General features: G+C 37.7%; 1 protein-coding gene across 1 annotated transcript in view; it reads left to right on the top strand.

The window, feature by feature from the left end:
• Positions 1–19,917, top strand: part of sh3pxd2b (SH3 and PX domains 2B) — a 48,484-nt gene that overhangs the window by 2,710 nt on the left and 25,857 nt on the right. Inside the window, 2 exon segments of the mRNA XM_051877686.1 lie at positions 5,891–5,971; positions 19,481–19,556. Of these exon segments, the coding sequence (XP_051733646.1) occupies positions 5,891–5,971; positions 19,481–19,556 (157 nt within the window).

The raw sequence follows: 19,917 nt of genomic DNA, 5'->3' as shown, positions 1-19,917 counted from the left end.
GCTATTTATGAACATTAGACATAACATTCTCACATAATATTCATCCAATTACACTCTACTCTGAAGAATCTGTAACTCGTGTTTTCATGTCAGAAGGAAAACTTATTTCAACATCCTCTGTCAGAAATAGGAAATGAATCCTGTTTGACCAGAAGCAGGAATAAAATGTATCCCTGGGGATTCAAGAAATGAATGAACAGAAGGGGGATATCAAAAAAAAAAAAAGAAGCAGGGAAATCTCCCCACCCTCCCTGGCAAATCACACCCCACATGTATGCATTTGATTTGACTGTCATTTTAATCCATAGTGAATTACAGTACATTCTACATTTTGCCAGTATATGTGTTCCCTAGGAATCAAACCCATGACCTTGATTTGTTGGCAGCAGAAAGTGGTATGACATCCAGAGAAAAGTAAGACTGAAGTTATTTTAGTCTTACATTTTACATTTAATCATTTAGCAGACTCACAAATGAGGAGAACAATAGAAGAAATAGAATAGAAAGTGTCAATATTAATGGGTCAGTCTTATTTTCAGTTCTGTATTTGTGCCGCTGCAGTTTCCAGTTATTATGAGTCAGTCATTTTAAAAATAATGAAGCAACCAGGTTTTACGTCATTCAGTACAAAACATCACATGAACGCAACAGCTGCCCATGTGCAATGCCATGTGCAACAGCTGGGATAGTGTGAGATGTGTACAATCTGATGGCATCCTCAGTAGTGTTTATCAGAACAGCATGATCCAGGAAGCCAGAATCTAAATGTGATCCAGGTTTCAGTGTTGTGAAGAGTCATTATAGACATCAGTCATCCTGAGAAAATCCTTTGCTAGTGTTGCTCTCTCGGTGGAATGCAACGTACGAAAGCAAGTCGATTACTATAAACATCACTAATAGCCTGCGGCACACGCTCTATAAAACACTGGACTGAGTTACTGATACTGATCAATAAAGGACCCTTGATTTGAGATGTGTGGGAAATCAACATTACATTCTTAGAAATAATAAAGCAATGCTATATTGCTCAAAGAAGCAGGTCATTGGTGAAGGCAGGCCTTCTCTCCTATGAAAATAATATTCTGGAGATGTGATCAGGAGGCTCAAGTTACCTATCTAAAAGAGTTTCTATTTGACATGTATCTCTTTATTTCTGTTTAACTGTTGTAGAGTATTAAACATTTGAAGTGTTGACTAATATTGGGTTTTAAGGATAACTAAGTTGGGCAGTATCTGCTGATAACTGAATAATCAACAGATAGTTAAAACTAATACTGAATCAGAACAACATTCAAAGTAAACAGTATTGACTGAACTATAGCTGCGTTTCCTCTGCAGGAACTTTCCCCAGGAACTACGGACTTTGTGATGGTACTCGGTGTATTTTGATCGCATGAACCAGGGTCTAAATAAAGTTCTGGGTAAAATTTCCCCCTCAGAAAGTCCCTGCTCGCGAGGTAGTACTTTTTCAAAGTTTAGGATCTTTCGGGCATGGTACTTGGATGCTGAACATGCTGATTGGTTGAGTTCACGCTGCATTTTATTTCAACCACCATTTTTAAAGTCTGTTGCGGCGCGTGCAGTAAGAGTTGTTTGCTATTCGAATCAGCAATGGAGTTTAAAAAATACGACAGATGGACTGACAACGAGGTTCAGCCTTTATTAAGTTTATATGCGGAGGACGAAATCCAGCGGGAACTGGAAAGTTGCGCGCAGTCCTACGTCACGGGCCTAATCTAAGAAAAAAGTTCCTGGGACAAATCGTTCCCGGTAATTTCGGTGGAAACGAGGCTTATGAAAATGTATTGTACTTTTCTAAAAATATAAATATGAATATATATTAACTATATTGAAGTAAATAAAAGCTATCCAAACTGAACCAAAAACGTAACACTCCAAAGAACATAAAAAAAATGGATATATCCAAAATAAATCAAATAACACAACAAAATATGAATGTGTGTGAAACATGTAACATTTAACAGGTTCTGTTATGCAGTAGAACAAAGGTGTATAATGTAAGCACCACCATAACAAGAATAGCAATGCACAGTGAGGGATTTACAAGAGTATTTATGTCAAATATTATAGATTATGATATTTGACTGTTTGTATGTCAATCACTGCAATTTCGAGAGTGAATATAATCACTTAAATAATCACTTATAATCACTTAAAAGCTGTCACATATCTAAGTCTGTCTGAAAGATTGTGTATTTCAGTTATCTTTAGTCAGATGCATTTACATTGTGACTGTGCCTCAGATGCAATTTAACTGAAACTGTGTCTGTAAAGGTGTGAACCAAATGGTCCATACAATTAGAATAACAAAGGAAGAGCATTCCTCAGGAACTTCTTGAAGATTGCAGGATCTCCATTGGGAGGTGCTAACAGTATTTATTGTTTGTAGCCCTTTTGTCTTCGGGTATAAAGTCCTGTTCCACAGACAGAACTTTGGGAGAAGTTAAGATTCTTAGAAGGGCTAATATTCTTGAAGGCAACACACTAACATCGCTGCTGAAGAACTGTGCTACACTACTACCTTCAATAAATTATTCTCCCCACAAGAACTTACTTATTTTATGTATTAAAGAAATCCAATACATTGGTGAGCCACCCAAACAACTGCTCAGCCAAATACAGAAAAATCGTAACTATTGCGATCTTACAAAGTTCTATTATAATCAATGAAGCTGTCTAGACTGCACAGTGAATCTCGTTTACATTGTGTCTACGCTTGTTTAGACATGTCTACGTTTGTTATAATACGAGGATTTACGAGCATGCAGAACTCGGCACTGGACAAAAACTCCAGCGTTTTGAGTGGTGTGTGGTTTCTGAAAACTTAAACAGCTCTGATTGGCCATTGTGTTCAAGAGATCAACAGAATATGTCTCTGATTGGCTACACTGCTCAAAGCTGAAAAAACACATAAATAGAAACCTTTGATGCTATTCAGAGAACCGGGCCTGACTAGGATCATAGTGTTGAAATTGTATGTATATGTATATACAGATTTTCTTGCTCTCTTTTAGAGCACATTATTATTATCTAGTCAAAATAAGAAAATATGTGTTCCAGTGAGAATATTTTTTTTTAATCGAAACCATAGTGCTTGAACATATTAATTGGCATTCTTACGTTACTAGCTTTAAATAAGCAACTTAGTTGGCTAATGAATGCATAAACATGCACAGCTGGATATAAACTAATGCAAATAGACTGTAACAAATAAAAAGTACTACCAACATTAACGTCCTCTTAGGCCTTGTCAGCAAACATACTGTTCTCTAATGCAGCGTCTAGTCAACAAATGAATTCTTTTAAAATATGACGACGTGTTCTAAAGCGTACTGTGTGCATACCATTTCATTAAAGGTACCTTTACACGAAAACAATGTACTAAAACTATTTTTCCTTTGCATTTTTTGTGTTGGCCTACTGTTCACACGGATCCATGAAAACAACTAAAAACACTGTATTCTGCTGCCAGGCCAGTAGTTGGTGATTTTGTAAAGAAACTCTACGCGCCTATAGATTGAGCATGTAATACGCATGATGTCACCGTTTTCACAAATTCACGTTTATGTAGTTTACATGGAGACAGTAGCGGTATCATTTTCAAAAACTTGCACATTAAATTGTTCATCAGGTCCCCAGAACGCAGTTGTCAATTAATGAACAAATAAGGGGTCGGTCACACAGAACTCGTTTTTTCATTCCAATGCACTCCTTTTCCATTGTTTTTCTATGTAAACATGCACTAGACAGACGTGTATACATCCGTTGCGCTTGCATCTTATGTCTTTTGCAGCGTCTTGCACATGACTAGGCATTCTAAAAATGCAGCGCTCAAGTTCAAAACAGTTCAACTTTTTTTCCCTATTCCACTGCCTGACTTCATGTTTTTGAAAGCAAAAATGCTTTCTGTGTGAGTGACCTCAAACTGAGACTGGAACACAGGTTGCCTTGTGCACAGCTATGGCATATGACAAAGCTTATTGCTCCAACATAAGTTTATTTTTATCAGTTCTTTTGTCTTTGGGTCATTATATTTCTCACAGATTCCTGCTCGTTCTAAATCAGATACAGATAAAGTAGCACAGTAAAGATTACATTATACGAATGCATTAGTGAGAAAGCGATTGCGTGTGAATTCTACCTGGCAGTGTCTCTCTACTGATAGTGAAGCTGTGTGTTTTAGTTACTAAGAAATATATGCTAGAACTTTTCAGTTTCTAAGCTATTTCATTGATAAATCACAGAACAGTGTTGACAATAATGATTATGTATGCACACAATCGTATCTGCACGTGAACAAAATGGATAAAGCAGGTGAATCTCCCTCAACTAGGGTTGTGACGGTGAGGAAATTTTGCCACCGGTTAATCAATGTGCGACAACACCGATAATACCCGTATCACCGGAATTGGGGGGGGGTTCCCTCTTTTGCACCTTGCTTTTAAATCGCTAATTTGAAAGCGTAAGTAAAATAAACACGGCCGCACGGGCATTCATAACGGTGCACAGCAGAGTGAGCGTTTTCAATGAATTCACATGGAAGCTGAGCTTAACAGTAGACACGCACCATTATGAATGCCCGTGTGGCCGCGCGTATTTAACTTTTGCTTTCAAATTAGCGCCAATTCAGGGGCGGCAATTGCTTGAATGGTGGGTTATTATTCTTAATGAAAAACACAACAACTAGAAAAACACAACTAATCCTTTGCAGGTTCCCTATTAGCACTGGCTTTAAATCTAAAATATTGCAAAAATCCAAAAATCTTCCGCCATCGTCTTGTCAGTCAGCTCCTCACTCTCGTAATGAATGAAATCTGTTTCCTGCTGCTGATCTGTGCTGCGACTCTCGTTCGGCTCACGCTGTATTGAGCAGATGCGTTCAGTTTGTAATTGCAGTGTCTGTTTTCGAACTGAACTAAATGATTTTTATTACTATAAAAAATCAAAACGACGGTGGGGGGTGTTGCCGCGGTGGGCAAGTGATGTACCCGTTGTTGCGGCTGAACATCGGTAACACAGTCAACACCGACTATCGCAGCAAGTCTACCCTCAACATGGCCAAAACTAATTAATAAAGAGGTCTCACTATGTTTAACAGAAGAAGTCTGTCACTTTTTTATGTTATAATGCATTGCTTGCCCATGAACACCTACTTTTTGCATTAAGTTCGACTAAAAAAATAAAAATTCAGTCATGATGTTGTTTTTAAACTGAATGACTTTTTCCGTGCAACACAAAAGGAGAGATTATGAAGAATTGCACTGGTGGCTGTTTTCTATGCAAAGTGTTGATGAAGGGACTGCGGCTCAAAAAGATTCAAAGGGATTATAAAAATGCCATGGAAGTATATCATTAAAGTGAAAGTATAATCTTCTGTCCTTTCGGAGCCAAACACTGTCTTTGTATGAGGAATAGATCAAAATTCAGTCATTATTAAATTATAAAGTTTTCCTCCAGTTGGATGTTAACCACTGCAACCAAATTTTAAATCAATGAGTGAATTAGTCTGATTCATGAACAAATCATTTAGATTTGGGTCACACCAAGGACAATTTCAGTGTGTGATGGCTTAGTTTTAGTCAAAGCTGTCAAATGGTTTCAGATGAAATGTAGTGCACAGATCATTAGAGACACTTTTAGGATGCATTTATGATGCTTCTGCATCTTTTTAAAGCTTAGAAGCTCCATTCCCCATTCATCAAAGTTGCATGAAAAAGAGAGCAAAGTACTGGTTACTTGTACAAGTTTGGAACTATGAGGGTCAGAAAATGACAAGTAAACAAGAGTTTTCATTGTTGGATGAACTAACCTTTAACCAATGAACTGTAAATGTGGGTTAACTCTCATTTTCTTTCTTTTTTTACTGTAGGTTTACATTATCAAAGTGGCTTGGTCTGATGGCAGCACTGAGATCATTTTCAGGCGCTACAGTAAATTTTTCGACCTTCAGGTGAGTTTTAGACTAGTTACAGTATACTAATGTGATAATAAAAATGTGAATGAAAATGTGAATTCAAATATTAGCATCCTTTTTGCTGACATAAGGCATAATGCAGAACTTAAACAGCGTGACTGTTCTTTGCCATGGAACCTTGATGAAGTGATGCCAAACCTTAAGTTTGATGTCATGTGCAGAACTAAAAGCTTATTAGTTGGAGAGATCAACATGGATTTCACTGATGGCCACAGAATTGCTGAAGTTTATGTGGCAGGAATTAGATGGTTCAGTGGTGCAACAGGAAAAGTCATCATATTCATGGCTCTGTTTGAGAGAAGTGTGAAGAAACTAACTGAAGATATAGGTTGCTTTGAGTAGACCTCTGTGACAAGGCTGGTGACTACATTTTTTTTTCTTGTTCGAGAAGCGATGTCACAATAGGGAAGAAAAGTCTATTGCAACTTCCAATTCCGACTTTAATAAATTGTTAATAAATTATGTGTTTCATAATTTCAATTAATTAAACATTAATTAGACAAAAAAGAGGAGGGTTTTATTGGGCCTTACAGTGATTGTGATTCTGAATGTTGAGGAACTTCATGAGTTGTGCAGTGGCATCTTCACGTCCAGGGGTGCGTTTCCCGAAAGTGTTGTTAGTCAAATATGGTCGTAAGTCCCATTGAACTCTATTGGTAACGACGGAACTTGCGACCATAGTTCGCTTTGGGAAATGCACCCCAGGTTCATAATGTTCTGGAAATAATGCTGTAAAGCACTCTAATTTTCTGATGTTCAACCAACATCGCATAAATATTTGAAACTACACGTGAGCACACTGGTCATTCATATTTGTCTGTTTGGTTATAAATTATCAAATGAAGTAGTAACACAAATTAATAAATCAGAATGGAACAGACTATTGTTAGGGCCCGAGCACCGATGGTGTGAGGACTCTATTGTAATTGCTCAGTCAATTATTCTTCTTCTCTGAAATGAACGCATTTTTGAGGGCCTAAACATGCTCGAAATCTCATGAAACTTTGCACACGCGTCAGAAGTGGTGAAAATTTACATCTGATGGGGTTACAGAATTAGGTGTGGCTCGATAGCGCCACCTGCAAAATTTCAACTAAGCGCCCTTCGCGCTACATTTCACATACAGGTATGAAATTCGGCAGACAGATGTAACAGCCTAATCCCTAAAAAACAGTCCATGGGTGCAAAATCTGTAAACCCAACAGGAAGTGAGATATTTTGAGTTTTCTCGGCAACATTTTTGCAGTTTTTGCCATTTCCAGACGTTGTACTTTAACGAACTCCTTCTAGAGATTTTATCAGATAAACATCATATTTGGTCAGTCTAATCTAAAGGCCTTTGCGACGTTAAATTGCGAAGATATTGAGTTTTCATTGAAGGGCGTGTCCGTGGCGGCCTGGCAAAATTCGATGTTTCGCCATGAAACAGGAAGTTGTTGTAACTCGGGCACACAATGTCCGATCTGCCCCAAACTTCACGTGTTTTTATAAGAGTCCTGGCCTGAAGACATCTGCATGGCAATATTCAGTTACAGTCATTAGCGCCACCTGCGGGCAACAGGAAATGACATGTATTACACTGTGATTAACTTCTCATAGAGATTAAACCAGATAAACACCATATGTTGTCAGTCTAATCTAAAGGCCTTTGCGACGTTAAATTGCGAAGATCTTGAGTTTTCGTTGAAGGGCGTGTTCGTGGTGGCCTGACAAAGTCTGATGTTTTGCCATGAAACAGGAAGCTGTTATAAGTCAGGCATACAGTGTCCGATCTGCCCCAAACTTCACATGTGTAATAAGAGTCCTGGCCTAAAGACATCTATATGCCAATATTCAGTTAGTCATAGTGCCACCTGCTGGCAACAGGAAATGGCATGCTTTACACTGTAATTCACTCCCAGAAACACATTTAAACATGCCATGAAGTACCAAACATGCTAGAAACAAGTTAAATCATGCAACACTTGGCTAAGTGCTAAAGTATGCGATTAATGCCATGAAACAGGAAGTTGTTGTAACTCAGGCATACGATGTCCGATCTGCTCCAAACTTCACGTTTGATAATAGTCCTGGCCTAAAGACATCTACATGGCAATATTCAGTAATAGTCAAAGCGCCACCTGTTGGCAGGAGGAAGTGTGGCACGTCAAAATGACTTTGCCATATTTCACCTGTATTTACTCGCTTACATGCATGTCGCCCACTATTCACTGTTTTCCTAAGGCCACCGGGTGGCGGTGGCCCCAGGTGCGAGGGCCCTTTCATCGCTGCTTGCAGCTTTAATTTTAGTTGTATTTCTGCTTGCTGGAGAAGTGCTACTTTTGCTTTTCAGTTTAAGTAAGCCTCTGACACTTTCAGATTTGGTCTGTATTTAATTTAACATCATAGCAATTTACTATAACCAGACTTCGTAATCTTGCCTTTAAGTTAAATTAAATTAAACCTGATCATTGTCAGAAACAGAATAAACCAACCACAGATTAGTTTTACAAGTTAGTCATCTTATTTTTTTTTTTTTTAAGTCTATTTCATAAAACTTTTATCTAATTTAAATTTGAATGACTAGTCTTTAAAACACAGTCTTGACAGAGAGGCTAAGTTCAAGGTCCAAAGACTGCACTTGTACATGAATAATAAAGTAATTCTAAAATAGCTCAGAGGGAATAATAATAAAAAAGATTGTCTTTTGAAATGATATTGAATTGACATTGAATCTTCATTTGGAGGCTTTTCTTAGCAAATATTGATTTAAAAGTCTATATACAAAATAATATTTTGTAAGTTATTCAGTTTACATATTTAATCTGTTGACAGCCCTAATTATGATGAATGTAAAATCAAGATCATGAGGTTATTAACAGTATGACTTAAGGTAGTGAGTCATTCTTGAGAGTGAGATCACCAGTCTAATGCCTAATATAAATTACACACAGATCAAAGAACTTCTTGTTTGATGGTGTACAGTTGTGCTGACTCTTCTTCCCTCAAACTATAGCAGCCAAAAACTTGCAAACAGTTTATAACGGAAACCCACTATTATTAGAATAGCACTCAGCACAACTGAAACTATTCACTAAATTTGTACAATTCGTCAGAAATTCCCACTGTGAGGTGTGCCACAGCTTCCTGATGTTACAGGATCTTTTCTCTGTGGGCAATTCCTCAGAAATGTGAACCATACCATGGAAAAATCAGGTTTTTAGCAAATGAACAAAAGCCCTCCAAATAGCTCATTCATAAGTCTAAAAATGTAAACTGTAGTGGCATAATTGACTTATTGACTTATATTGTAATATTTATAATAATTTATTGACCACAAGAGGTGTGCATCAATATTAAAACATTTTCATTAAACCATGTTTTCAGAAGAAAATTTGTATTATTTAAAAAAATAAATGAAAATCTAAGTTAAAGGAAGTTCCCTTTCGAGGGAACTCAACACTGCGTCAGATTTATGCTATGGGAACGCCTCTGCGTGAGCCAGTGTCTGAAGTGTGTGCCAACACACCAATGAAATTGGCCTTTAAGTAGTCAGGTGCCGACCAGTAAGTGAGTCAGCGAGACTATAAATAGATGTGCAAATGTGTCATCAGCTTCTTTGTCTTCAGGAAGCCGCTTTGCTTGATGTGTGTGTGTGTCATTGTTTGTCCTTAGATTCCATTGGTTAGGAGTTTTTATGGCAAGCAAACCATTTAAAAGTGTGAGATATATGAGATGTGTTGAGATAATCGATTGAGAACCTGGAGTTGTGGCGGTGCAGTAGCCTGCCCTCTTCCAGTTGGGACATGTAGGCAGATGCAGCTGCAGCTGTGGCCCTCATGATTTACTCATGTAAGCCTTTTTTTTTTTATCTCCTTTGTTGCCCCCGGTTCAGAAAGGAGTATGTGCTCCACATGGCGAAGTCAGAAGTGGTTGTAGCTGAGAGTACAGAGTTCTAAGCCTGGTGGTAGCAGTGCAGTGGCCTGCCCCCTTCCAGACAAGAGTTGTGGTGGATGCAACTGTAGCTGTGGCCCATTTAATGTCAAGCTTGTCATTTCCTTTGCTCAACCTCTTCAGCACTATAAGCTGAAGGTGGAGGTTTGTTCTTTTCCTAATGAACAGGTTGGTGGTAGAATTTGAGGCATTGCATGCTGTGTGATTGGGATGGTAGAGCTATAAGTAACCTGCCTTCTTCCATGGAAGCTGTTGGTGGATGTATGCGTAGCTGAGGCCTCTCTAGCTGTCTAAGTTCCCACTCACTTTGTTGCCCTCTTCAGCACTGGAGCTGAGGGTGAGAGTATGAATGTAGAAGCATCCATTTATATACCCTTCCTCAGAGTTCGCAAGGTACCGAGTGGACAAATAGGTAAAAGAACAACTATCTGTCATCGCTGTGCAGCGTCAGCAGGCTTCCTTGTTAGAACTCTCCATATAAAGCCACCTTTAGCCGATCAGGGCAACTAGCGGAGAGGCTGGAGTTAGAAGCCTGTACTATCTTGTTGGCTTTCGATCTTAAGGGCAGTGTCGATCCTGCCCTCTGCCCCTCCTTGCTATCTTGGAGTACCAGTGTAGGGGTAGGGGGTGACCATAGTTGCCTAGGGTGGACTGCCCTACTGTCACTGAATGTGACGACCATGTCGACATCTTCTACTATTTGTAGTAGTGGTGGTCCCTTGGGTGTCGCGGTATGAGCCTTTAGGATGACGCCCAGGGAAGGGCGATGAATAAGTATAAAGCGCTACTTTCCCTGTTGCCCCCTCTAGCTGGTATAGCCTGGCTGGTATAGTCGGCAGGCTCCCCTGACGATCTGCTAGGAACATGGATATGGATAGGAGGATATTGAGTTGTCATTCTGCTCCATTCTTCATCATCTACCCTTCCGGGCAAGATCTTCTGAAAACTCTACTCGTAGGAGGACTGAGGGTTGAGCAGGCGGTAGAGAGTTGCTCTCTCCTGCCCTCCTGCTCTTGCTCTCTCCTGCCCTCCTGCCCTTGCTCTCTCCTTCCCTCCTGCCCTTGCTTTCTCCTGCCCTTGGCCATTACTTTAGAAGGTAATGGCCTTCTTCCATTTGGGAAATGTAGGTGGGTGCAGCCCTCATGTTTTACGCTCCCCTCGGTTGGGTTGCTTTTAGAGTATGCAAGACTGGGTTTGGCTCAGTCGCAAGAATACCTGCCCTCTTCGGTTGAAGTTGTTGGCAGTCGAGGTCCACTTCCTCTGCTACCCTCTTCTGCATTGTGATAAGGCCGAATGTGAGAGCAGGAACAGTGGTTGAGTTAGAGGTGTTGCTATCCATGTTTAGTCTGAGGACAGTAGCAACCTGCCCTCTTCTATTGAAGTTGTTTGCAGGTTTGATTTTGGTCTCACTTCCTATGTTGTCCCCTTCAGCCTTGTCTTTAGGCCAAAAGAGAGAGTTTCATGCTTCCCGATGATTTAGTGGTAGAGTTAGAGGTGTTTACCTATGTAAGGACAGGAACTCCTGCCCTCTTCAATTGAAGTTGTTGGTGGATATGTTGAAACCACGGCCCCCTTTTCTTCCTGGTTTGGTCGTAGAATTGTGCTTATTCACATCCTTTGACCAGGCAATTGCCAGTATGGCGACATTGGTGTTGACGTTCCCATAGCATCAATCTGACGCTGTGTTGAGTTCCCTTGAAAGGGAACGTCTTGGGGATACGAATGTAACCCCGGTTCCCTGAGAAAGGGAATGATACCATACTGCCATACAATTTTTGTGGTAATCAAAATGATATTAAAAATGCTGTAGATAGAGCTTAACTTCTACTGAACCCAGAATATTCAAGATTAAGTTTGATGGTGTTCCTTCTTTATTTTAAACAACTATAACCATGTGTTATGGACAAGACAATCATATCGCCCGGTTATGATGAAGGGGAGAAATAAAAAAAACAATGCTCATTTGTTTACCATGATGATTCATATAATAGGTAACTACTGCTTTTGATATAATTCAAAAGGTATCTTTTGGCTTACTCCAACACCTTTTAGCTAGCCATCATACAACTTGAAATAAATTAACTTCTGTCATGACAACTCTCTGAATGTTTGGCATGGTAATGGGTATGACAATGTTGATGTGTTTGGTCTTGGCGGAATAGATCTGCTACGCTGCTGCTGCTTTTATTGCTGCTGTAGGTTATTGCTGCTGCTGCAGAGCAAGTACGGGACTTGCTACTGCCAGTACATACACAACACGCTGCTAGTAAGACATGCTGCTGCTGTACAATATAGCATGTACCGAAGCAGATCTATACAGGTGGAGCTGGGGATGGTGGAGGGTTTCTGAAAGCGCACTGCACTGCTAAGGCAAATGCTACCCAAGTATTTTGAAGGTTGAGCATGCAAGCTCATTGGCTACTGATACAGCAGAAACCAATCAGCTGTGCCCTATAGATAACAATGTGATTGTGAGTAGGTTGAGTTAAAAGACCTATTAGTCTGCACCATCTAGAGTTTAATGACAGAACTTTGTATTTGTTGTGATCATTTTGACAGAGATTGTGATTAGAAATTCAATATGATGATATAGTTAACTTCATCCTATCTTGAGTGCTGCATTTAAACAAGTGTTTTTTTTTCTTGTTTGAATGTAAACAAATAGTTGTCATTCACTTCCATGAACTGACTTATATTTTGGTAACACTTTATAATAAGTATACAGTAATAAAGTAGTTACAAATCATTAACAAGCTATTAGTTTATAGTTAATTCATAGTTAAGATACTGTAGCCTCTACATTGTTGATATACAAATAGTGAATTCTTTATTCATTGTCACTGTAATTAACCAGTTATCGTTGTTTAATTAGCTCGTAGTAAAGGAATTGTTAATTGGTTATTAGGAGTAAATAGCTCTCACTTTAGATTAGGTCACGGAAAATGGGAAAATATTTTGTTTATGGGGACTCTCCATAGGCGTAATGGCTTTTATACTCTACAAACTGTTTATTCTATTCCCTTACACTAACTCTACCCCTCTACCCATCAAAGAAAACAAAAATCCTCCATTTCTCTCGCTGTCTGCCACTTTTCTTTCTTCCATGAAGAAGCAAGAGTTGTTGAGGAACTCTAGTGCTGATGCAGCACATAGCAGCAATGAGGCAGGGCATGCAGAGAGTAAATACGGCAACCACTAACTCATTTCAATAGTGAATCATATCTTATGACACAGTTGTCTGAATGTGGTTACGCTGTTTCAGTTTTTTTTTTTTTTTTTTTTTTCCTGTATTTGGGGGTTTAGAGATTTGAGAATCTCTTTGCAAATGGTGGACCACACACCCCTTTAATTCATACCACCATTTTTTGGATTGTGAGTTTAACTAGTATTTGATTAATGGCATCACAGTAATTTCTTTAAGTTCAGTTAATCTTTCATAACATAATTTTATCAGATAATATCAATCTGTGCTCTCTAAATTCATGTTCAGTATAAACAGAGTTAGCCCTTTTGAAAAATAAGTACACTTTAGCATACTTTTAAAAAGAGTTTACTTATTACTCAGCTGCATGCTATTTACAATTAAATGAAAATCTATTATAGTATGCAGTTAGTTCCACTCAATCCACTCAAGTAGGACATGAGTACATCTACGTATGTATTTCATAATTACTTCCATTGTCTTTGAAATATGGTTAAAGTATGTACTGACGAATGTAGGCAAGCATTCAGGGTAAACTGAAATATACTTAAAAAATATATAGTAGGTACGTACAATGAAAGTACAATATAAACTAGAAAATATGTAAATCCTTCAGCCATTTATCATGCATGTAAATATATTTGTAATTACACATTTGTAACGATCAAGTTGCAATTTTGTACAATTAAAACAAACACACACACACACACACACACTATAGTTAAAATTAAACACACATCAAAATAAGTGGATTTTGAAACATGACAAAAGATTATGTTTCTTTCTTAAGGTTCTTTAAAAGGTTCTTTTAAGTTTTATTTGACATTACAATGTGCTCTTTTTATAAAAATGTACTTGTGTGTTAAGAAGTGTAGGGTATTTTAGTGCCCTTGTTACACGTTACCTGTGCTTACTAGTAATAATAATTTACGTATAAATACATGCACCTAACCCTAAACCAAACACTATCCCTATAGTAAATACAATTAAATACAATGTAAATTAATATTACTTAGTACTTAAATGTATAATTAAACTGTAACAAGGACACCTTAAAATAAAGTGTAATCAAACATAGTCATGAAAGTTTACTCTCTTTAAATACACAGAAGTGGCCTTTTATTTCCTTACAATTATATTATCTACAATTACGTTTTTTTTTTTTTTTTAAATGTACTCTTAAGATTTGAAGTACACAAGTGTACATTGAATACAATTAAGTGCACTTCTTTTTCACAAAGGACACTAGTGTGGACACATCTACTCATGCTTAACTATTACTTTTCCCACATAATAGTATAAACATTATGAAATGCCACAAATAGAAGTAATGTTATTATGCTGTGAACAAAAAAGTTTCAACAAACTCAAAACTATAGTATATTTGAGCTGCAAATTTGACTAGATTCCAGCTCTGCACAAGCTGGACACCCTTTCAACCAACCAGATTTGTAAATATATTCATATGTAGACACAATTTATATTTGCCTGCAAAACTAATTTGAAAGCATTTCAAGTTTTTGAGATCATGTTCAGCTGCATGTCAGCAGCTTTCTTGTCCAAACAGCTCAAGTGTTGTTGAACACAAGCTCAGGCGTGGCTCTCAGACATATGGATGTGATTAGCATATGTGAACTCCAGAGAGACGTATATCTGCTCATCCCATCGGATATAGATGGCTGTCATGTGGGGAGGGTTTTTCTCTTTGTTCAGCAGAGGAAAAACTGATCGTATGGATTTATCATAAAGGAATTTCAACTCCTGCTATAAACAACATTTACTGGAGTCATGTTCTTGGCAGCTTTTGTTTGTTCTCTTCTCAGTTCCTCACATCCACTACTGTTACTCTGAGGGGCTGATTTACTGTCTTTTATTGAAAACAGAGTCTTATTCACTAATAATTATGCAAATTATTCATATTTATATGCAGAAGACAACTTCTCACAAAAATAAATGAGCCTAATTCACAACACATATGTACGCACATGAATTTGCTCTTAAAGGGATAGATCAACCAAAACTGAACATTATCCTATGATTTACTCACCATCAAGTCATCCTAGGTGTATATTTTTCTTACAAAAACCCATTGCTTCGCTTCAGAAGGCCTTTATTAACCCCCTGGAGCCGTGGGGGTGGGGTGGAGGCTTCAAAACAGGCCCCCCATTCACTACCATTATAAAGCTTGGAAGAGCCAGGATCTGAAAAAAGGAAGAAGATAGTCATACACAATAGTCATATACACCTAGGATGGCTTGAGGGTGAGCAAATCATGGGATAATTTTCATTTTTGGGTGAACTATCCCTTTAACTTTGTTCTAATGTTAATGAATTTAGAGTACTCTGATTGAGCGAGGTTATTAATTTGCATAAAACACGCCCAAACCATCTCCAGATAAGGGTTTTACGCACAAACTCTCATCACTCTCAGCAAACAGATGATGCTCTCTGAAGAAGCTCATTTGCTTGAGAGCAAGAACCTCAAGCAATGCCGAGTGTAAAAAAAAAAAAAAAAAAAAAATGCACCTTTTCCTGTGAGTCTGTAAGGCCACCCCGAGTACATAATATTTACACACATGTGGTTTCAGTTGTTCCTTCCTTTTTTTCCCTGGAAATTTATAATAAATTTTAGTATGAACGTTGTTGATGAATCATGATTTGTTCGTGGAAATGTTCATACACAGACTTCTTACACAAATTTGTATGTATGCACAGTTAGTGAACAAGATCTACTGTCTTAGTAGTAGTTGGTTCACCCAGAGTCATGATTTTCCCACTCTCTTGTTATTCCAAACCTGTTTGACTTTCCTCCTTTTGTGCACCACAACATTAGGTATTTTGCAAAATGCAAACACTGCTTACTTCCAAAAAGAGAGAGAGAGAGAGAGAGAGAGAGAAGAGGAATGGAATGAAAGTGTCAAAAATAGTCTGTAATACTTTAGTATGGGGAACAATTCTCACTTTTAACTAGTTGCTTATTAGCTTGCTTAGGATATAGCTTAGGATATTGGCTATTTATTAGTACTTATTAAGCACATATTAATTCCTTATTCTGCATGAACTTATTCTACATCTCTTAATCCTACCCAATACCTAAACTTAAATGCTACAACATCTACCTTACGAACTATTAATAAGCAGTAAATTAGACATTTATTAAGTTGTAGTTAATAGTGAATATGTGTTCCTCAAACCAAAGTGTTACCAAATCGTCTATAACTGCGTGGGGCTGAAACTAGCAAAAAAACACTTGCATCGCGCCTGGCGCCGCATTGCGCCTCGTATATATTAGGGCCCAAAGGATTCAGAAATATCGGTCTTCTAGGAGAAGCTGTTTTACTCTACATGGAGCAGCCCACCATGTAGATGTGATGCATTAACTAAGTTACTACTCACTACTCAAGCATAAACATGTACATCTGAACAGAACAAGCAAACTGTACAGTATACTATAACATACTAAAGACACAACATATCTGTAATGATGTTGTCAACACGCACGATGCAGAATGAATTCAAAGTCTTAAATTAAACAATCATGAAGACCGTGGTGATGCAAATATAGGTAAAAGTAGCTACAATGAAGATGTTCAAATCAAATATAGTTTCGATTTGTTTCGATAATTTCCATACTTCCATTTGTTTTGGTGAATTTACTATTATTCTAAAATGTTGAGAATAGCAATGAAGTATGAGTAGCTGTGTCCTATTTTTTTTACTGGCAGTGTTTGTAAAATTTTAAAATGTAAAATATTAAAATCAAAGCCATTTATATGACTCACAGGCCTGCTGAAGACTGTGTTGGAGACTACTGGTCTATGAAGTCCTTTGCATTATGAAGCTATCAAGTTTTATTATTGAAACAGTTGTGTGGAGCTATAAAATGAAATCTCAGAAGAGGCAGACACTGCTCGGTTATGGACCCATGCAGCTCATTTATTTGTGCGAAAGCGGGAAAAAAAGAGTTTCATCTATGTGCCGTCATTCAGATGGTGCTGAGTCACAGTAGAAGACATTGTTCCTTAGATTAATGAATTGGCAGACAACAGTAAAAGCTTTGTCTGGCAGAATGACAGTCTCTCTTTGCTTCGTCATTAGTCTCGAAAAACCACGAGTGAAAACTAAGGCACTATTAATGTTTAACATTTAAATGTGTCCGTGCATTCCTTTAGTGCTGTTTACGGAAAAGTGTATGTTAAAAATTAGTGAGGCTTTCAGTTTTCATTACATCTTGTTTTTTCTTGTTCAATTACACAATATAGAAGTCATTTATTTAAATTCAGAAATTACATCATGCAGTTCCCCTCAGCTATTTGCAACTCATTACACAGGCTGTATAAGTCACTATTATATTTATGAGCAAAATTAATCACAATATATAATATTAACACAATATAACTACGTGATCTGAAATGCCAAACTTAGGCTCATTGGAAAAACATGCCTCGTCCTACATTTTTGTAAAACTACCTATACATACAGTTTCACACAAATTATGGTTACAGAGACAGATTATCAAATAAACAATTTGCATATAGTTCCTTGCACAATACTGTGTTATGGCCTCAAAACACTTTTATCATCACAATGCATGATTTGTAAACTAATACATTTTGATGTTTGCATCACATAAACCAGCTTTACTGATGTAGTAATCGTGCTTGGTGGCTCACCTGGTACAGCAATGCACTTTCGATGCGGAGCGCTTGGGTTCGATTCCCATGAAACGGGAGTCATGATAAAAGAGATCAAAGACTTGCCGAGGTGTAAAGAGTACCTAAAAACCATACTTGAGTAAAAGTACAGATACCTTACAGTGAAAATGACTCCATTACAAGTTACAAGTCACCAATTCCAAGACGACTTGAGTAAAAGTCTTAGAGTATCTGATTTTAACAGTACTTTTACTCATACTGAATGTAGGCTCAAAGATGAACTAGTCCTCAACACCTAAAGACATGCCATTGAAAATAAGAAACAGTTGATTTGTAAGATCAGAAATCACATTTATTTTCTAAAGTCAAAATAAAACTGAACACCTCAAAATTTCAATAAATCAAGGTCGACACAACAGCCTTTTAAACGTCTACAAACTCTCAGTTAAGCTCAAGTGCACAAAAAGGCCATAAGTAAACCAATATCCTTCAAAAAGTTCTCTTCAATATAGCAGATAAATAAAATAATGTTATGTAAAAAAACTAGTCAAAGTCTTGCTCTTGCTACTTGATGTGCTGGTTTCGGCCTCATCACCGGCTGCATGTCCTCATATAATAAATCAAATACGCGCAATTCATCTGCTAATGCACTCACATTCACAATCACATTCATAACTTTTCTGACAAGTTTGGGTGAGTTAAGACAAAACGGCCAAGATATAGTGCCTATAATGCCCTTAGATGGCAATATTGCTTCTTTATAGCAGAAATAAACTGCTGCAGAAAAAGTTAGGTGCCATGCAAAATGTAATGTGTAATTGCATGTAGTCAAGTAGAGAGTGAAAGTTGCCAAAATCTTTGATACTCAGTACAACTACAAAGTAGCCCAAAAGATACTCAAATACAGTAACTTGTGCCTATAATGACATGGTTGATTCAGTATGTGCATTTTTATCTTACTTTTGCTTTTGTTTTTGGATAAAACTGAACGCACTTTAAGCAACGTAATATCGTTTTGCAGAAGTGTCTCCACAGGCACGTATTTCCAATGAGCTGGGTTGAAGATGACAGCTATTTTTTCACTGGTTAGCTTTATGTTGATATTGCATTGTGGGTAAATTGTTAGGCCTTTCGGATTTCAGAACTGCTGTGTTGGAAAACGTTGCTCAGCTGATGAATTGAAGCTCTGCTATAGTCATTAGTGAATGAATGTGTAAAATGCACATATGATCTACTTTAACATACTTTGGAAAGGCACAGGTGTGATTTCATTGGTCTGCAGCTGCTTTTGGACTGGAATAAGGGCCTGTAACCAAATCTCTACAGATGGGAGGAAAATGTTAATTGGTGCCAGCAAAGAAAAATAACCTATAGCTGTAAGTGGACTGGAGTAAAAACGGAGGGAGGTGTAGGGAATAAAAATGTTCCACTATGTCAGTAGGTCTATGTAGAGCAGGCCACGCAGAGAGGGGGAAGGACCATTTGTTTAATGGATTATAATCAACGACCAATGGTGCTTCACTTCAAAATCACATTTAGGTTTGGTTTTTCACTATCCAGTCAATCCCTGATCGATTCATTCAAGTCCTGCCCTACTTTTTCTTCTATTCTGTTTTACTCAGAAATTTTACACTGCAGAACTAAAATGAGTTGTAGTTTCATGTTGATGTTAAGCTTTTCTATATTGTTATCCAGATGGAGCTTCTGGATAAATTCCCCGTGGAAGGTGGACAGAAGGATCCAAAACGCAGAATCATTCCCTTTTTACCAGGTAAACATCATTCCAGAATGCTCCTTGGCATACAGACAAGTCAAGTCATAGACTGCAGAAATACACAGATCTTTATCTTTTGCTGCTTCTTGGAATCCCTTTGCTGCCATTTTTTGCTTTCATATGGGAAATGCTGTTAAATTGTAATTTCCTTTTTAAGTAAACTTAAGTAAAGTACAAGTATATTTTCTGAAATCTGTGTTCTAGAAGAATTCTTGTAAGCGTACAATTTCAATACTTCTTTGGACTAAATTGATTTATTTTTTTTAGGTTATAAAAGTTTGACAGTAGTAGTTTTTAAGTACACAACTAGATTTACTTTATCATTGGAACTACACTGTGAACTATACTACAAGACCTT

This window comes from Ctenopharyngodon idella, chromosome 21 (assembly GCF_019924925.1).
Source record: "Ctenopharyngodon idella isolate HZGC_01 chromosome 21, HZGC01, whole genome shotgun sequence".
Lineage (NCBI taxonomy): Eukaryota > Metazoa > Chordata > Actinopteri > Cypriniformes > Xenocyprididae > Ctenopharyngodon > Ctenopharyngodon idella.
The sequence above is the reverse complement of the archived record's forward strand: the minus strand, read 5'-3'. Positions and strand labels throughout refer to the sequence as shown.